General features: G+C 42.7%; 1 protein-coding gene across 1 annotated transcript in view; it reads right to left on the reverse strand.

The window, feature by feature from the left end:
• LOC118399713 (plexin-B1-like) overlaps positions 1–21,045 on the reverse strand; it is a 224,498-nt gene that overhangs the window by 3,275 nt on the left and 200,178 nt on the right. The window contains 15 exon segments of the mRNA XM_052473962.1: positions 2,757–2,897; positions 3,109–3,256; positions 3,571–3,731; positions 5,471–5,631; positions 5,865–5,949; positions 6,156–6,259; positions 9,166–9,331; positions 9,850–9,996; positions 11,038–11,104; positions 11,208–11,386; positions 11,482–11,699; positions 18,449–18,549; positions 18,768–18,916; positions 19,359–19,544; positions 20,334–20,579. Coding sequence (XP_052329922.1) covers positions 2,757–2,897; positions 3,109–3,256; positions 3,571–3,731; positions 5,471–5,631; positions 5,865–5,949; positions 6,156–6,259; positions 9,166–9,331; positions 9,850–9,996; positions 11,038–11,104; positions 11,208–11,386; positions 11,482–11,699; positions 18,449–18,549; positions 18,768–18,916; positions 19,359–19,544; positions 20,334–20,579 — 2,259 coding nt within the window.

Consider the following 21,045-nt stretch of genomic DNA (forward strand, 5'->3'; position numbering starts at 1 on the left):
GCATACATTGCTTTAAAGTATAGGCCCACCCTGATCACTAGATCAGCTATATTCACAGTAATAGGGATGACAGTAATTTTAAAAAACATTTTAAAATGAGATACAAACTGCAATATGTAACTTTTTGGGCGACCCAACCAAATTCACATTGAAATGTGAGTTATAGATCTGTCACACTCATTGAAAGCAAGTCTAAGAAGCTGTATATCTGTTCTAAGTGCCCTATTTCTATGCTTCCCATTCTTCCATTGAATTTTTTCAAACAGCTGGTTATGGAAAATATATTTCACAGCTGTATAGATGGTACAATGAGTATTTCCACTATACTTGCTTGTTTTGTGAAATAAACTTAAATTAGGCAAAATATTGGAATATTAGCAACGAGGAAATGGCAAAGCGATTTCTGCACAGTGCACCTTAAACAATAGGACAAAGTACCAGGGGATGAAACCAAAATTATTTTCCAATTGTGTTGTTCTGAACAGAAACATTATTTACTTTGTTACGTTCCACTGTTCCGACCTGCAAAATAAAGTTCTGAACTGGTTTAAACCCCACAAAAAGTAACAGTTTATATAGTTCCTTTGTGTTCCTTTTTAAACCTCTGAAATAGTCACAAAAAAACAACATTTATCCCGATATTAAATTACTTCAATCTTCTGTGAGGATAGAGCAGCTTGCTCCTTGACTTATTCCACATTTTGTTACAGCCTAAATTCAAAATGAATTAAATAGTTTTTTTTTCGCCCATCTTCACACAATAATAACCCATAATGAAAACGTGAAAACATGTTTTTAGACATTTTTCTAAATGTATTGAAAATGAAGTACAGAAATCTAATTTGCATAACTATTCATACCCCTTTGCTATGACACTCCAAATTGAGCTCAGGTGCATCCAATTTCCTTTGATCATCCTTGAGATGACACTACAACATTATTGGAGTCCACCTGTGGCCAATTCAATTGTTTGGACATGATTTAGATAGAAACACATCTGTCTATTTAAGGTCCCACAGGTGACAGTGCATGTCAGAGCAGAAACTATACCACGAAGTCCAAGGATCTGTAGATCTCAGAGATATTATTGTGATGAGGCATATATCTGAGGAAGGGTATAAAACAATTTGTAGAGTGTTGAAAGTTTCTGAGAGCATAGTGGTCTCCATCATTGGGAAATATAAAAAAGATGAAACTACCCACTCTGCTGTCTGATCAAACTGAGCAACCGGGCAAGAAGGACCTCGGTCAGGGAGGTGACCAAGAACACAATGACCACTCTGACAGAACTACAGAGTTCCTTGGCTGAGCTGGGAGAACCTGCCTGAAGGACTATAGTCTCTACAGCACTTCACCAATCTGGGCTTTATGGGAGAGCGGCCAGACGGAAGACACTCCTGAGAAAAAGGCACATGGTTCTTTGCCAGGAGTTTGCAAAAAGGCACATGAAAGACTCAGATCATAAGGCACACGATTCTGTGGTCTGATGAGACAAAAATTGAACTCTGGCCTGAATGCAAAGACCTATGTCTGGAGAAAACCAGGCACAGCTCATCACCCGTCTAACACCATCCCTACCGTGAAGCATGGTGGTGGCAGCATCATGCTATGAGGTTGCTTTTCAGCGGCAGGGACTGGGAGACTGGTAAGGATAGAGGAAACAATGAATGGAGCCAAATACAAATCCTTGATGAGAACCTGCTTCAGAGTGCAAAGACCTTACACTGGGGCGAAGATTTACATTCCAACAGGACAATGACCAAGCATACAGCCAAAGGAATGGTGGAATGGCTTCAGAACAAGAATGTGAAAGTCCTTGAGTGGCCCAGCCAAAGCCCATTGAAAATCTGTGGAAAGACTTGAAGATTGCTGTTCACTGCCGCTCCCCATCTAATTTAAGAGCTTGAGAAAAATTGCAAGGAAGAATAGGAGAAAATCCCCAAATCCAGATGTGCAAAACTGACACAGACATACCCAAGACAACTCAAATCTGTAATCGCCGCCAAAGTTGCTTCTATAAAATGTATCGAGTCAGGAGTGTAAATTCTAAAAACATGTTTTCATTGTGTGTAGTTTGGGGAGAAAACATATATATTGAATGTCATTGAACTTCCGAGAGTTGGCTTAACGTTGGACCAAGCTTGTGTGTGCAGAGTGGCACCAGAATTAAAAACGTCTTACCTTTTTGTAGTTAATTCAATGTTAAACGTGATAAATATAGTATCCTTAACCAGCATTGAAAAAGTTAATCCATTCTTCTTTAATTAAAAATCTCAATTTCTAAATCACACTTGTAAAGTCAATAGACTTCAGAAACCTATGCTTCAGAGGGGCAGGTAGTCTACACACACTGGCAACGATTTTTAGCTGGCAGGAAGAAACTCGAATACGTTTCTGAGTGACATAGTGAGGGGCTTTGCATAGGCGCTTTGTTGCGGGACTGAAAAAAAGTGCCCGGAACGTAAAAGAACGTTATTAACCAGTTCCAATGCTTTTAAAATAACGGTTCTGTTCCAGAACAGTACAGATCACTTTCGTTCCCTGAACTTGATCCAACCCCTGCAAATAACCAATTAAAAGAATAGCAAACTCAAATGTAATTTGTTTTTTTTGATTCATCAAAACATTTTGCAAAAAATGTCAAGTTTAAGGTAGAGCACTTTTAGTAGTGTGCAAAAACTGAATGATGCGTTTGCCAAAAATCACTTGAGTGAACAGTGTTGTACTGAATTAATAAACTGAAGTAAAAGACAAACCCTGGATAGTTCTGCTAGTGCGGAGTTCATCTCCTGGTCACTGGCAGAGATGGTCTGTCTGATGTCAGCGTAGTACCTTTCCACCATCTGCTTGTACCGGGGGATATCTCTGGCATAAAGCAGTTTGTTTATTGGTGAATCCTAGAGACAGAGAGACAGAGAGAGACAGAGAGACAGAACGTGAGAGAGATTACCAGATATAAAGAATCACTTCCACCTTCCACAGTTTCCCGTGGCCCAGTCAACTCCTCCCCAGAGGGGTTGGGTTAAATGTGGATGACACATTTCAGTTAAATGCATTCAGTTCTACAACTGACTAGGTATCCCCATTCCTTTCCCTCCTCTCGCTCACCCTGCCCAGTTTATGCTCTGAGGTGGTGCAGGAGTCCATGAAGGTCTGGGAGATGACCGTTAGCACGGCGTCCACGTGGTCCGAGGGCTGGACGTCAAAGATAAACTGGGGGTTCTTTACAATGTTGATCCAGAACCTCAGGGGCAAACTGGACGGAGGGAATGAGGGAGGGAAAGGGACTTACATGTATGGATAAGAACTGTTATGTTCATATGTTACGTATATCATCCAACCACATTATAACATAAACACACATACACGTATTCAAGGACACAGACATGGATGGTCTCATTAGTCTGTGTGTGCGTGAGTGTGTACCTGTTGTTCTTCTAGATGTGGAAGGAATCAGGATGTGTGTGTGTATGCGTGCATGTATCCATGTACATGCGTGTGTTTGTCTGCGTGTTTGCTTGTACACACTCGTGAGTGTGTGTGCTTCTGCCTAGGTGTGTATGTATGTACCTGTTGGTCTTCCAGATGTGGATGGTCTCAGGGTCGGTGATGGCGTGGTGCTGCGCCTGGTCGTCCAGCAGGTCAAAGAAGTACTTGACGGCCAGCGGAACGGGACGACTGGTGGACAGGATCACCGTGAACAGGTCGTCCACAAACTTCTGCAGAGTGCCCTGTGGAGGGAGGGAGAAGGTTAGGGGTTTTGCTCAGTTTTGAAAGTCAATGTGGGAGTGTATATGTGTAGTAATAATTCCTTATAATTTGAGGGGTGATTATGTTTGTCCTGTTACACACTTGTGGAAATATGTTCCCCAACTCCCCGAGACACCCGGAGGGAGTGGTGTCACCATTGTCCAGCGCCTCTGGAGAAATTGGGGTCAAGTGCCTTGCTCAGGGCACATCTACAGATGTTTCACCTTGTCGGCTCTGGGATTCAAACCAGTGAACTATCAGTTACTGTCCCAAAGGTCTAACCTACAGGCTACCTGCCGTGTGTCTACAGCATCTACCTGCCGTGTGTCTACAGCATCTACCTGCCGTGTGTCTACAGCATCTACCTGCCGTGTGTCTACAGCATCTACCTGCCGTGTGTCTACAGCATCTACCTGCCGTGTGTCTACAGCATCTACCTGCCGTGTGTCTACAGCATCTACCTGCCGTGTGTCTACAGCATCTACCTGCCGTGTGTCTACAGCATCTACCTGCCGTGTGTCTACAGCATCTACCTGCCGTGTGTCTACAGCATCTACCTGCCGTGTGTCAGCATCTACCAGCATCAGCACCTACCTGCCGTGTGTCTACAGCATCTACCTGCCGTGTGTCTACAGCATCTACCTGCCGTGTGTCTACAGCATCTACCTGCCGTGTGTCTACAGCATCTACCTGCCGTGTGTCTACAGCATCTACCTGCCGTGTGTCTACAGCATCTACCTGCCGTGTGTCTACAGCATCTACCTGCCGTGTGTCTACAGCATCTACCTGCCGTGTGTCTACAGCATCTACCTGCCGTGTGTCTACAGCATCTACCTGCCGTGTGTCTACAGCATCTACCTGCCGTGTGTCTACAGCATCTACCTGCCGTGTGTCTACAGCATCTACCTGCCGTGTGTCTACAGCATCTACCTGCCGTGTGTCTACAGCATCTACCTGCCGTGTGTCTACAGCATCTACCTGCCGTGTGTCTACAGCATCTACCTGCCGTGTGTCTACAGCATCTACCTGCCGTGTGTCTACAGCATCTACCTGCCGTGTGTCTACAGCATCTACCTGCCGTGTGTCTACAGCATCTACCTGCCGTGTGTCTACAGCATCTACCTGCCGTGTGTCTACAGCATCTACCTGCCGTGTGTCTACAGCATCTACCTGCCGTGTGTCTACAGCATCTACCTGCCGTGTGTCTACAGCATCTACCTGCCGTGTGTCTACAGTATCTACCTGCCGTGTGTCTACAGTATCTACCTGCCGTGTGTCTACAGCATCTACCTGCCGTGTGTCTACAGCATCTACCTGCCGTGTGTCTACAGTATCTACCTGCCGTGTGTCTACAGTATCTACCTGCCGTGTGTCTACAGTATCTACCTGCCGTGTGTCTACAGCATCTACCTGCCGTGTGTCTACAGTATCTACCTGCCGTGTGTCTACAGCATCTACCTGCCGTGTGTCTACAGTATCTACCTGCCGTGTGTCTACAGTATCTACCTGCCGTGTGTCTACAGTATCTACCTGCCGTGTGTCTACAGCATCTACCTGCCGTGTGTCTACAGCATCTACCTGCCGTGTGTCTATAGTATCTACCTGCCGTGTGTCTATAGTATCTACCTGCCGTGTGTCTATAGTATCTGCCAGGGGTGTGTGGGTGATATGCGAGTGCGCGTACATGCAATGTGTGTGTCTGTGTGGGTCCAGTATCTACCTTCATGGAGAGCAGACGTGTGAGGTAGATCTCTGGTATTGCCTTGGCCCTCTCCCTCACGCTGCCGCGGCGGTGCTTGGGTAGCTCAGGCTCTTCGCCGGCCTTGACTAGGTGCCACAGCCTCACCCCGCCCTCGTCTGCATCCTCCAGCATGGGCGTCTCTGAACGGGGAAGGAGGACAGAAGAAAGGAGAAGGGTTTAGAAAGAGAGTTAGCAAGAAAGGGCCATTTAATATGTTACATTATTTTACATATTTCACAAAAGTTAACATTTGAGTCAACGTTTCAGCCTAGTGGCCTTTCTCAAGATGAGATGCATCCATACTTATTCTACAAACCTGGAACAACAAGACATTTCCCAGAGAGAGTGGAAATAAAATGCAAGTGCAACTCACTTTCACCTGCCACGTAGTCGTGGTTATCGTGATGGATGTGTTTGCTGTGGCGCGGGACCAAAGCCACTGTCGCGCCATCTGCAACCTGAAACACAACCACAACAGTGTTAGACATCTCTCATGAATATGATATAGATGCACTATGAAGGCTTTGTGAATGCTTATGAAGGGTTAATGAAGTGTAATACCATTAAAGGCTTAGAAACATGAATTTGACAAAATCTTAAGACCACTTACGGAGTGTTATAAACTCTTTATAAAGCTTTATGACTGTTTGATATGGGTGCAGACCTTGTAGTGTTGGAGTGTGTTGAGGCGTTTCCAATTGCCCTGGACAATAGACGTCAGGTCTTCATCAGACAGGATCAGATGACCTGCTACACCAGACCTCCACTCTGAAACACACACATTATGTTAAACAGGCCTATACACAGAATGAAACACACACAGTAGGTAGACAGGCCTATACACAGAATGAAACACACACAGTAGGTAGACAGGCCTATACACAGAATGAAACACACACAGTAGGTAGACAGGCCTATACACAGAATGAAACACACACAGTAGTTAAACAGGCCTATACACAGAATGAAACACACACAGTAGTTAGACAGGCCTATACACAGAATGAAACACACACAGTAGTTAGACAGGCCTATACACAGAATGAAACACACACAGTAGGTAGACAGGCCTATACACAGAATGAAAACACACACAGTATGTAGACAGGCCTCTACACAGAATGAAACACACACAGTAGTTAGACAGGCCTATACACAGAATGAAACACACACAGTAGTTAGACAGGCCTATACACAGAATGAAACACACACAGTAGTTAGACAGGCCTATACACAGAATGAAACACACACAGTAGGTAGACAGGCCTATACACAGAATGAAACACACACAGTAGTTAGACAGGCCTATACACAGAATGAAACACACACAGTAGGTAGACAGGCCTATACACAGAATGAAAACACACACAGTATGTAGACAGGCCTATACACAGAATGAAACACACACAGTAGTTAGACAGGCCTATACACAGAATGAAACACACACAGTAGTTAGACAGGCCTATACACAGAATGTAAACACACACAGTATGTAGACAGGCCTCTACACAGAATGAAAACACACACAGTATGTTAGACAGGACTATAGACAGAATGAAAACACTATTATTTATTGAGGCTATCAGACAGGCCTTTTCATTATTTTGTCTTCTCGAATTGTAAAATATGAACCTTGTAACTGATGGCAAGGCAGGTTTATTTACAGGTCTTGATCCAATGGTGAATGTGCCATGTCATACCAAATATACACGGGAAATAGCCCAAAAGAAATATCCTTGGTATCAGGCTCATTAACCGGTCCTATCTGAACAGACACAGGTAGTGGGCAAGACTGTACAGGCTCCCCTTGTGAAACCACATGGAATCTGTCTAACAGGAGCTCAAACAGGTAGGCCTGCATAATAACAGTATTATTAGAATGTTATAAACACTAGGCCCCCAGGATCATAGGATTACACAACTGGCAAAAACAACCAATAAACAGGTTCTACAATGTAAAAGGCAATTTCCACATTGATACAGTCAGCTAAATCAGACAATTATTTTTAATTATATTTCTTTCAACAAGCATCATTTTCTCTTATTCTGACTCCAAAGATATCTACTATGTGTACTGAGGCCCGTGCGCTCCTATTACACACAACCAAACTGACAGAGACACACGGAACTCCGACAGAACACTGGAAATATCAACAAATGAAACCATATATTTCATTAAATAAACAGAACTTCTACCTCACGAGTCTTGCGAACGTTCATGTGTACTATAAACATCGCGCCCACTCAGAGCAGCGTAAGAAATGGTCGGCTAAATTTAAATGTACCAACATTAAACAAACATGTCTACGTGATGCCATAAAAGGTACGGGGATGGAATGATAAAACGCTAGCAATTACTTTTGTATTACATGGAAAATAGATTTACCACACGGGGCTGTGCAAAGCAAAGACAACATTTCAACAAGAGAACAAACTCACTGGTGGGAGTTTGGAGAGCATCTTCCCACAGTAGGCTTATAATTCATCTTATCAAAAACTTCCAAATGCTAGCTTAAGTTAATTCTACATTTCAAGTAATTATTACATACAAAACCACTTTTGCCAGCAGCATACCACCCTGCATACCACTGCTGACTTGCTTCTGAAGCTAAGCAGGCTTGGTCCTGGTCAGTTCCTGGATGGGAGACCAGATGCTGCTGGAAGGGGTGTTGGAGGGCCAGTAGGAGGCACTCTTTCCTCTGGTCTAAAAAATATCCCAATGCCCCAGGCCAGTGATTGGGGACACTGCCCTGTGTTTCGGGTGCCGTCATTCTGATGTGACGTTAAACGGGTGTCCCGACTCTCTGCGGTCATTAAAGACCCCATGGCACTTATCGTAAGAGTAGGGGTGTTAACCCCGGTGTCCTGGCTAAATTCCCAATCTGGCCCTCAAACCATCACGGTCACCTAATAATCCCCAGTTTACAATTGGTTCATTCATCCCCCTCCTCTCCCCTGTAACTATTCCCCAGGTCGTTGCTGCAAATGAGAACGTGTTCTCAGTCAACTTACCTGGTAAAATAACGGATAAATAAAAATTAAGGCCTATGCAAGTAATTGTTGCCCCATTGCTGGTGAGCTTGCAAAGTAAACAGTTAATATTATTGATCGCCAAACAATGTTTGGAGCTGCAAATGTATTTATTATGGCAATCCTCTCTCCCTACAATTTGACGTTTGAGCTTTACCCGATCCAATAGCTGTACAGCAAATCAGCAATCGGTTTGCAAGCTCACCCGACCTGTGTTGACTGACAGTTTGCTGGTCCAATCAGAGTACCGAATGTGCGTTTCACTAACCTATCTGTTGCAACTTGCATGTTTTTTGTGTGTGTGTTTTTTTACAATGGCGTTGCTGTGGCTCCAATCTCTGGCTGTGTGTAGAGTAATCCATGTAGACTCTGTGCCACAAAATGAGTGACAAAACATTACAAAAACTGGTTAGATAATTTCAAGTCATCAGTCTCAAGTCAAAGTCGAGTACAGGGTCTTGAGGCTTCAAGTATAGTCACCAAATTTGAATCCACAAATTCGAGTCCAACTCATCTGACTCGAGTCCACAACTCTGCATCTTCCTGTGTGTGTGTGTGTTCCTCACCCAGGTCCAGAGAGTCTGTGTGTGTGTGTGTGTGTGTGTGTGTGTGTGTGTGTGTGTGTGTGTGTGTGTGTTCCTCACCCAGGTCCAGAGAGTCTGTGTGTGGCCGGTGGGAGAAGGAGGTGCCCTTGTAGACCTGGTCCAGGAGTTTCTCCTTCACCTGGGTGATGGTGTCTATGTCCAGCACCTTGGAGGGAAGCGGCTGGGTCTCATTCACCCCCCCGCCCTGCATCAACACGTTCAGGGTCTGGGGGGGGCTTTCAATCACTCACAAAACACACTTTCCTGGATGGTCGTTAGATCTATTTATCTTTGGTTTTTCACTGAAGAAAAAAAAGTGAGTTTGTGTGTGTGGTTAAACTGAGTCCCTCTTGTGAACCAACACTGGACTTTTCCCCCTTTACTTGCACTGACTTCGCTGATAACTACTTTAGGAATTGAGGAAGAATGTACTTACAATGACTGAGATATGTGGTTGTCTCACCTAGCTATCTGAAGATGATTAACTAACTGTAAGTCGCTCTGGACAGGAGCGTCTGCTAAATAACTAACATGTAAAAAGAAATGTGTACGAGTATTGTGTCTCAACGATTGAATGTGTGTGTGTGTGTGTGTGTGTGTGTGTGTGTGTGTGTGTGTGTGTGTGTGTGTGTGTGTGTGTGTGTGTGTGTGTGTGTGTGTGTGTGTGTGTGTACGTCTGAATGTGTGTGTTTGACTGTGTGTCCGCACGAGTGTGTGTCAATGTCTGAGTGTGTGTATTCTCACCAGGGTCTTGTACTCAACATCCTCTCTGAGGAGACGGTTGTCATTGAGCGTGTATTTGGCCTTGCCAGTCACCGCGTCCACCGGCCCCTTGTCCACCTGGTGCTTGATAGCCCTGAACAACATGTAGAGAGACTCACCTGCAGAGTCCTGGAGAGAGGGGGAGACAACAACAGTTAGCATCATGCTAGCGAAACAGGTAAACAATTAGCATCGTGTTAACAAATCAGACAAACAGTCAGCATAATGCTAACAAATCAAGTAAACAGTCAGCATAATGCTAACAAATCAAGTAAACAGTCAGCATAATGCTAACAAATCAAGTAAACAGTCAGCATAATGCTAACAAATCAAGTAAACAGTCAGCATAATGCTAACAAATCAAGTAAACAGTCAACATAATACTAACAAATCAGGTAAACAGTCAGCATAATACTAACAAATGTATGTAAACAGTTAGCATCATGATAACCAATCCGGCAAACAATTAGCATCATGCTAACAATCATTGTCCTGGGAAAGACGAGGAGACATGACATTTACCTAATGAATGCTAATGCTAGTAGCCATTTGACCCAGCTAAGATATAAATAGCCAAGTCTGTTTAAAACTGTCATGGATAACATAGCCAAGATTCACAACCCTGGAATAAAGCCTAGGGCTAGTCGGAATTCTTTGAAAGTGCATCCTTCCTTCCTTGAAGTCATTACTGATTAGAAATGACTGAACAGCTGAAAGCCATGTGGTGGCGTCCTTTCATTTCTGTCCAATTGTGGCTAAAACAGTGATTACCTCAAGGATGTAATCAGTCCTGACACGACTCATGTGGAACACAGCGAGAGAGAGCTGTGACATACTGCTCTGGATAAGAATACTGTAAATGCAATATTCGCGCAGAAAGGGGTTGAGCTTTGATTGGTTCTCTTAAATGCTTTTCTCTTTCCTTAGAGGTTTGGACCTCACTTTGTTTGAATTTGAAAATCCAACCATTGTATTAGAAGGGGTGCGGTGCCCCCAGGGTCTGTTTGTGGTTGTACATGTGGGTGTTGGCGTGAGAAATACAAAGAACAGCCCTTTTCATTAACTGACACTTCGTGCCATCAACATCAAGGAACCTTTCCAGATCCTGAAGTCAGCCAGACTAATCATTTCCTCCTCTGTGAAGAAGTCATTCCTGTGATTCCGACTCACCCTGAGGAAAGCATAGAGGCTGATGGACATCCAGTTGGTCAGCAGCTTCTCCACCACTGTCTCCGTTCTGTAAAGCAAAAGAATCACTTTCACATATTCTCTTCTCCGACACACCCTGACCCCCCCCACACACTCTGACCTACACCCCCCCAAATCTCTTCCTATCTTACCTCCGCAGCATGAGTTTAGGGTTCTTGACCACGTACTGCTCCACCAGGTCATTGAGCAGGGTCTTGAGGATGTCTGTGAAGTACTCCAGTTTACCATGCAGCGCCACAGTCAGGAGAGAGGCCACGTAGGCCCGGTCCCTTGGTGAGAAAGTCCGCTGGCTCTCTAGAGTATGGATGAACTGGTAGCGAGGTGGAAGACAAACTTGTTTTAGACTATCAAGGGTCCAATAACATAGTCCAGTTATTTCACCAATCATCATCACTGTCGCCCTACCTTGGTGAGGAAGAGTTTGCTGTTGAGCAGGTTAGAGAGCTGCACCAGGCCCTGCTCCACTGTGGCCCGCCGACTCTCCTGTACGTCCAGATCCCTCCGCAGGGGCGACTCGCGGTGGCCCGGGAAGAAGATCCTCTCGGCATAGCACCGGTAGTCCAGGAAGGGGATGCCCGAGCCCACCAGGTCACTGGACATGTCCATCATCTCCGTCATCAAGTCTAGGGGAGCAGGGTGAGGAGTTCAAAGGTTAAGGGGGTGTAACTTTATATTTTTTTTATTAACCCCCCTATTTGGAGGACACATATCTTGTTGGTTTTTACAGCTTTTGTGGTACATTTTACATGTACATTAATGCTGTCATTCTGCCCCTGAACAAGGCCATTAACCCACTGTTCCTAGGCCTAGGCCATCATTGAAAATAATATTGTTCTTAACTGACTTGCCTAGTTAAATAAAGGTAAAATAAAAAATAAAATGATAAAATCCCAACCCTCAGCCACTCCCACCATACACCACCCTCATTTGGTTTCCATGTGCCATGTATTTTCAATTGTGATGTTTTACATACACGTTGAACCTTTCTAATAGTATAGAATCCACAGATTGTGAGCTGAAGATGAAAAACATTCCTATGACTATTATTATATTATTTATTGACTGACTATGGCTTTCCAAATCGAACAACACTGCTATCTGTAAGGTTAATTTGAAGTGAATGTGGTGATTTTTTTAAACCATTCCTATATATATTTAAATTGAAGCACTAAGTGTTGAATCAAGTGTTGTTTTTTGTACAAGTTCATAAACCATGAGCCATGGAATCGGTACATCGAAAATCCCTTCCCATTTATTTTGCAACCTGTATGGTGCAGCTGTCAACATTTTTGTCCTCAAATGAAACTGGTCAATTTTTCTATTAATGCCAGTTCCTTTCAGCCAGTTTGTATCTTTAATATATGTCAGACAAACAGGTTCTCTACCTTCTCCCTTTTCTACTTGCCTCCTCCATTTTTGTGGTAATGCTGCAAATCAGTTGATTGTAAGTTTGGATTGAGCAGACATTCTCATATATTTTCCATAGCTGTATTTGTGACAAAACTCCTCCCTTTATAATTATAATATAATTAAATACATATAATCTAATTGAAGATTTCTTTCCATAAAGAATGTATTTTTATTAATCAGTATATTTGAGTTAGACCATAACATTTGTTGTAATATTTGTTCAATCTTTTCTGGAGGATAAAACTGAAATTGTAACCAGCTTTGTATGGCTTGTTTAACTTCTTCGAGATAAAGGGCGCTCTTTTAATTTTTGGTTAAAAAACGTTCCCGTTTTAAACAAGATATTTTGTCACGAAAAGATGCTCGACTATGCATGTAATTGACAGCTTTGGAAAGAAAAAACTCTGACGTTTCCAAAACTGCAAAGATATTATCTGTGAGTGCCCCAGAACTAATGCTACAGGCGAAACCAAGATGAAATTTCATACAGGAAATACCCCAGATTCTGAAGGCGCTGTGTTCCAATGTCTCCTTATATGGCTGTGAATGTGCCAGGAATGAGCCTGCACTTTCTGCCATTTCCCCAAGGTGTCTGCAGCATTGTGACGTATTTGTAGGCATATCATTGGAAGATTGACCATAAGAGACTACATTTACCAAGGTGTCCGCCCGGTGTCCTGCGTCAAAATTATTGCGTAATCTCTAGGTCTATGCGCGTTCCATTTCTTCAGAGGAGAAACTAAACTGCCACGAATGATTTATCATCGATAGATATGTGAAAAACACCTTGAGGATTGATTCTAAACAACGTTTGCCATGTTTCTGTCGATATTATGGAGTTAATTTTGAAAAAAGTTTGCGTTGTAATGACTTTTATTTAATATAAAATAATATTAAAATAATATTTTGGGGAAAACTGAACATTTGCTATCTAACTGACAGTCTCCTCATTGAAAACATCTGAAGTTCTTCAAAAGGTAAATTATTTTATTTGAATGCTTTTCTTGTTTTTGTGAAAATGTTGCATGCTGAATGCCAGGCTTAATGCTATGCTAGGCTATCAATACTGTTACACAAATGCTTGTTTAGCTATGGTTCAAAAGCATATTTTGAAAATCTGAGATGACAGTGTTGTTAACAAAAGGCTAAGCTTGAGAGCTAATATATTTATTTAATTTCATTTGCGATTTTCATGAATAGTTAACGTTGCGTTATGCTAATGAGCTTGAGGCTGTATTCACGATCCCGGATCCGGGATGGCTAGAATCGAGAGGATAAGAAAGGGCGATACTTTCAACAAAATGTAATTTTCAATTAGTCCGAAATTAGAAGTTGTAACCTGTATAAAAGCATAATATCTTAATAATCTATTGGAGAACTATTTGGGGTTTTAGTATAACTTATGTATGAGTGAAGCTTTTAGTGAGGGTTTAAAGCTTTAATATTTAATCATTTTAGTCCCCCAAACTCATAATCGTTATATAAATAGGCATGTTTAATTTTGTCTGGCTTAGCATTCCAAATAAAATGAAATATATTTTTGCTCATATGATTTAAAAAATGAGTTGTCTGGAGTAGGCAGTGACATTTAAATTTTTTTTTTTACCTTTATTTAACCAGGCAAGTCAGTTAAGAACAAATTCTTATTTTCAATGACGGCCTAGGAACAGTGGGTTAACTGCCTGTTCAGGGGCAGAACGACAGATTTGTACCTTGTCGTTTGTACCTTCCGGTTACTAGTCCAACGCTCTAACCACTAGGCTACCCTGCCGCCCCTTAGTAAGTAAGTAAACTGTGATAGGACCAAAGTGTTAATCAATGTGATTTTTCCATAAATAGACAAGTATTTATCTGTTTAGAATAGAACCTTATCTATTTTTGCAAACATTCTATTAAAATTGATTGTGGTAAGTTCATTTATATATTTTTGAGATGTGAATACCAAGTTTGTCTAACTTTACCATCCACCCATTTTAATTGGTAAACTACAAGGTAGTGTAAACATTTTTTTAAACAATCCAATACGCAATATGGTACACTTGTCATAATTAGGTTTTAGTCCAGAGAGGCTAGAAAAGTGATCAAGATCTTCAATGAGACTGTGCAGGGATCCAGATTGCAGACTTAATAAAAAAACTAGAGTCATCGGCATACATTGACACTAGTTTTTATCCCCTGGATTTCTAACCCCTTGATGTTCTTGTTGGATCTCATTTTAATAGCCAGCATTTCAATGGCCATTATAAATAGATATGGAGACAACGGACAGCCTTGTTTTACTCCACTTAAAAGCTCAATACTTTCTGAGAAGTAACAATTATTTACTATTTTACATCTGGGGTTGCTGCACATAACTTAAACCACTGTATAAGAGATTTACCAAAATTAAAGTAATCCAAGCATTTATATATAAATTCTAGTTGTACTTTATCAAACGCCTTTTCAAAATCTGCTATGAAGACCAGGCCTGGTATCTTTGATGTTTCATAGTGTTCAATTGTTTCAAATAATTCTTGTATATTATCGCCAATATATCGTCCATATAAAAACCTGTCTGATCAGGATGAACAATATCTGGTAAAACCTTGTTTATTCTATGTGCTATGCATTTCGCCAGGATAAAAGTCGCTCTGGATAAGAGCGTCTGCTAAATGACTTAAATGTAAATGTAAAATTTTCACATCACAACATTGAAGTGTAAAATGCCTCCATTTTTTTATTTTATTGACTGGATCCTGTTTTAGTAGTAATGAAATCAGACCTTCTTGTTGAGTACCTGAAAGTCTACCATTGTCATAAGACTGAGTACATAAAAAAAAGAAATCTCTACTGGTATACCATCAAGCCCGGGTGTTGTTCCAGACTGAACATATTTAATTGCCAAAAGAAGTTCCTCTTCTGTAAGTTGGCCTTCACACAGGTCTTTCTGTAAATGTTACATTTTACATTATTATTATTACTATTATGAAAGAAATCCTCCAGTTAACATCATTCAGTGTAAATGGAGGAGCTTAAAATATTTTGCTTCCTCTTTCATAATATAATTTGGTGAATCATGGATGACTCCATCATTTGTAACGACATTCTGTAAATTCTTTTTGGTAGCATTTCTATGTTGAAGATTCACCATTTTCCATCCAATTCCCTTTATTTTTGTAATACATTATACTTAATTGTTCTTGAATAAGTACCTCCAATTCTTTTTGTTTTTCCTCTAATCTATGTTGTACCTCTATAGTAGTTTCCTTACCATGTACCTACACTGTTACTTCCTCTATTTCCTTTATTAGTCTAATCTCTTTTAACCTAAACCGCTTTTGTTTTAATGATGAGTATTGTATGGCCTCTAAAAGTAACAGTAACAAAGCACTGATACACAAGGACAGTCACACAAATTTGAAATACAACGATATACAAACACACACAAAAACATTTTTTTATATATTTTTAATTTACATTTATTTATACCGTTTTTTTCTCATTGAGATAATATCTCTTTTCCAAGAGAGACCTGGTCCAATAGCCAAAAAACTTCTCAATAAGCATTACAGATATGTAACTTCAATGTTACGTTAAAATCTCCAACACAATGCAAAGCTTACAATGAATCAGCCAATCGATGTGCTTTCTGTGCAACAGCTGTAGTTGGCCTTGTGCAGCCGTATCGAAGCTCATTGAAGACCTGTATGTAAACATTGTACACAGATGGCAACTAGCAGTGGACTCTTCCTGTATTTCTGTTCTTTTTTTTAGTGTTAGAGAGTGTCTGTGTGTGTCCACTCACAGTCCCCGCCACTCCAGTGAAAGTCAGTGGAGAAAAGAGGCCCCTTAAGCCTATACAGAACTGTTGGATTTTAAGCTAAAAGGGTCAGCTAAATGAACAGATATATTGTCCAGAAGTTACCTCACTGGACAGAAAGCCCCCCCAGAGCTCGACTCATGGTTTTTAATGTTGTCAATGCTAATGCAGAGCCAAGTTTCCACACTTTGATCTGGACAATAAAGTTTATTATAGTCAGACTGAACGATGGACTGCTGACATTGAAACTAGATGCTGAGAATTGTGTTATTGCTTCAAAAGCAATGAATGTTGACATTGGGCGAGGAGAGGGGCCAAAATTAAACTTGTTATTGTCAGAAGCCCACTGAGTGGAATTTGAAGACATTTCATACGCACAGGGATTATATGATATCATTTTATTTAAAAAGTTCAAAAACAAAATGGATCCATCCGCGTCAAGGATAAATAAACACACAGGGGGTTCTCAAGCATCTCGTTTTTCTTTTTTTCCTAGCTTTTATCAGTGTTCTATTAGGGTTCACAAACTGAAAGGATTGGATATTCTATCAGAGTTCTATCAGGGTTCACAAACTGAAAGGATTGGATATTCTATCAGGGTTCACACACTGAAAGGATTGGATATTCTATCAGTGTTCTATCAGGGTTCACACACTGAAAGGATTGGATAGGTGAGAAATATATTGAAATGTCACTCTTCCCATGTCTCTCCTATTGGAGGGTTAGTAATATATTGAAATGTCTCTCTTCCCATGTCTCTCCTATTGGAGGGTTAGTAATATATTGAAATGTCTCTCTTCCCATGTCTCTCCTATTGGAGGGTTAGTAATATATTGAAATGTCTCTCTTCCCATGTCTCTCCTATTGGAGGGTTAGTAATATATTGAAATGTCTCTCTTCCCATGTCTCTCCTATTGGAGGGTTAGTAATATATTGAAATGTCTCTCTTCCCATGTCTCTCCTATTGGAGGGTTAGTCATATATCGAAATGTCTCTCTTCCCATGTCTCTCCTATTGGAGGGTTAGTAATATATTGAAATCTCTCTTCCCATGTCTCTCCTATTGGAGGGTTAGTCATATATTGAAATGTCTCTCTTCCCATGTCTTTTCCTTCCTCATATCACATCTCTTTTTCAGAGAGATTCAGTCTTTCACATTTCAGTCTTTCTCAGAGAGATTCAGGTGTGTAACTGGAACAAAATCCTGCCAATCCTACACTGCCAACCTCCAGGACAAGAAGTGTCCAACCGCTGTTCTATTTACACTGTCTGCTGTGGTGTGTGACTGAACTGGGAACTCTTTATACCGCAGCAGTATCCCCAACTCTTTATTCCGCAGCAGTATCCCCAACTCTTTATACCGCAGCAGTATCCCCAACTCTTTATTCCGCAGCAGTATCCCCAACTCTTTATTCCGCAGCAGTATCCCCAACTCTTTATTCCGCAGCAGTATCCCCAACTCTTTATTCCGCAGCAGTATCCCCAACTCTTTATACCGCAGCAGTATCCCCAACTCTTTATACCGCAGCAGTATCCCCAACTCTTTATACCGCAGCAGTATCCCCAACTCTTTATACCGCAGCAGTATCCCCAACTCTTTATTCCGCAGCAGTATCCCCAACTCTTTATACCGCAGCAGTATCCCCAACTCTTTATACCGCAGCAGTATCCCCAACTCTTTATACCGCAGCAGTATCCCCAACTCTTTATTCCGCAGCAGTATCCCCAACTCTTTACCGCAGCAGTATCCCCAACTCTTTACCGCAGCAGTATCCCCAACTCTTTACCGCAGCAGTATCCCCAACTCTTTACCGCAGCAGTATCCCCAACTCTTTACCGCAGCAGTATCCCCAACTCTTTACCGCAGCAGTATCCCCAACTCTTTACCGCAGCAGTATCCCCAACTCTTTCTCGCAGCAGTATCCCCAACTCTTTCTCGCAGCAGTATCCCCAACTCTTTCTTGTCACTTCTCTCACAATATACCACGGCCTCTCTCTATATCCCTCTAACTCTGCCTGTGTGGGAGAAGGTTGGTGCATTGAAATATAATGCATGTGCTTGTAGCTCCTAGTTATGGGAACCCTCATTATGGCCATTGACTTGAAAGGGGATGTAGGTTCTAGTAATTCTATTTTTATGGATTAGTTAGTGTTGGGGTCTGACCTGTGAACTCCTTCTTGCAGCGGTCTCTCACACTGGTCTCCAGGTTCTCCAGTTGGATCTGAACCTTCTTGTAGTCCCTCAGAGCCTGTTTACTCTTCCTCCTGTTGACACACACGCACACACACACACACACACACACACACACACACACACACACACACACACACACACACACACACACACACACACACACACACACACACACACACACACACACACACACACACACACACACACACACACACACACACACGAACTGTACTCACATCCCAAGATAAAGAAGGTTCACGCAAACAAATACCTGTGCACACACACATACCTGTAGATGAGCACTATGATGAGGACGATGAGGGCTAGGATGGAGGCCCCCACGCCCACCCCTACCTGGGCCTCCAGGGGGAAGGTGGACAGGCTGAGGATGTCGTACTGCACCATGCCCAGGGAGAAGTTCAGGTTGCCCATGTGGACCTGGAACACATACAGACGAATCTGCTATGGCGCTAGGCTGTACAAGCTGGGGTTAGGGTTAATTAGCCTCAAAATGGGGTGAGGGAGCCAAAAGAGACTACTGAGATGTGTCAACCGTGCTTTTATCAGAAAACCTTACTGTCGACTCAGTCTTTTTATTTCCTCAATATCTCTCTCTCGCTCGCTCTCTCAAAGCGCATTGGAGGACAAGGTCCGAGGGAGGGACCTTGGATCCTCTCCTCCAATGCGCCTTGAGAGAGAAGTGAGAAACGGAGGAAACAAGGACAGAGGAAACAAGGATTTGACAACTAATAATGTTTTTAGACACAGCCCTATTGCGTTGGAATGAATGCTCTTATCCATCTTGTGTGCTGTAATGTGTATGTTTGTCCTCAGGACAGTGCGTACAGGAACGGAACTGCAGAGGCGGAAGTGAACTCACGGTGAACTCGGGCAGCGTGTCGGCACCCTCGCGTTTCCTTCCGCCATTGGGGGGTCCCGGGAAGGGCTGCTGGGGTGGGGGCTCGCAGTACAGGTGGTTCCTGGTCAGGGTCTTCACAGCACACACCCCCTCCCCCACCAACACCACCACCTCCTCTTTAGAGATGGCCAGGTCCAAGTTCTCACCCTAGGGAGGGGGGAGAGAGACAAGGAGTATGAGATGAAGAGAGGGCGAAAGAGAGAAGATATTACCACATTGAGCATCATGCTGGAATCAAAACTTCTGTATTCCTTTTCTTTGGAACATTCCCCTATTTCCCCAATGTGCAGGTCTATCTTTCAAGGGAGTCTAGCCTTCCACTAAACAGACAGGGGGATAGAATGCAGCTGCAAGGTCTTCAAGTTGAGTGGAAAGTCTTGCAATAAAATATAGAAATAAGACATAAATTCCATTCTAAGTAATCCTTCTCACCCCCCTTTAAGATTTAGATGCACTATTGTAAAGTGACTGTTCTACTGGATGTCATAAGGTGAATGCACCAATTTGTAAGTCGCTCTGGATAAGAGCGTCTGCTAAATGACTTAAATGTAAATGTAAATGATTCTATCCCCTTGCCTTGGCTTTATTGTAGTAACTAGCGGGTAATGCTAACCTCCAGCTGTCAACTGTACATGTTGCTAGCCTGAAGCTGGCTAGCCTCCAGCAGCTTAATATTTACCAAGTTGAGAGAGTAGCAGCTAGCGGACCATGCTAACCTCCAGCAGCTTATTTAACAAGTTGAGAGAGTAACAGCTAGCGGATAATGCTAACCTCCAGCAGATTATTTAACAAGTTGAGAGAGTAACAGCTAGTGGATAATGCTAACCTCCATCAGCTTATTTAACAAGTTGAGAGAGTATCAGCTAGCGGACAATGCTAACCTCCAGCAGCTTATTTAACAAGTTGAGAGAGTAGCAGCTAGCGGCTAACGCTAACCTCCAGCTGAATAAAGCTTCCTGGGTTGTAGCGGTAGGGCTTGAGGGGCTCCTGCTGGTTGAGCGGGTGCAGCACGGGGTTAGGCTCATAGCTAAAGGCCCCCTGGGGGCTGACGGCACCAAACGGGAAGCGCAGGTTGTCCAGGAGGAAGGCCACATCCACCTGCGAGCCCCACACAGAGGGCTCCAATGCCGGGCTCCGGCACAGGATCAGACTGGACGAGTTGACCTCGCAACGCTCCATGTACTGGTGGAGGGAGATAGAGAAGAGGGGGAGGGGTAAATCAATCCATCAATCAAATGCATTTATAAAGCACTTTTCACATCAGCAGTTGTCACAAAGCACTTTTAAATAACCCAAGATGGAGGGCAGCAGGGTAGAAACTACTAGTCTGTTCAACTTCTCTTTCGTATCTTCCGAGATTCCTAAAGATTGGAAAGCTGCCGCGGTCATCCCCCTCTTCAAAGGTGGAGACACTCTAGACCCAAACTGTTACAAACCTATATCTATCCTTCCCTGCCTTTCCAAAATATTCGAAAGCCAAGTTAACAAACAGATCACTGACCATTTCGAATCCCACCGTACCTTCTCCACTGTGCAATACGGTTTCCGAGCTGGTCATGGGTGCACCGTGGCCACTCTCAAGGCACAAAACAATATCATAACCGCCATTGATAAAAGACAGTACTGTGCAGCCGTCTTCATCGACCTG

This window comes from Oncorhynchus keta, chromosome 21, assembly GCF_023373465.1.
Source record: "Oncorhynchus keta strain PuntledgeMale-10-30-2019 chromosome 21, Oket_V2, whole genome shotgun sequence".
Classification (NCBI taxonomy): Eukaryota; Metazoa; Chordata; class Actinopteri; order Salmoniformes; family Salmonidae; genus Oncorhynchus; species Oncorhynchus keta.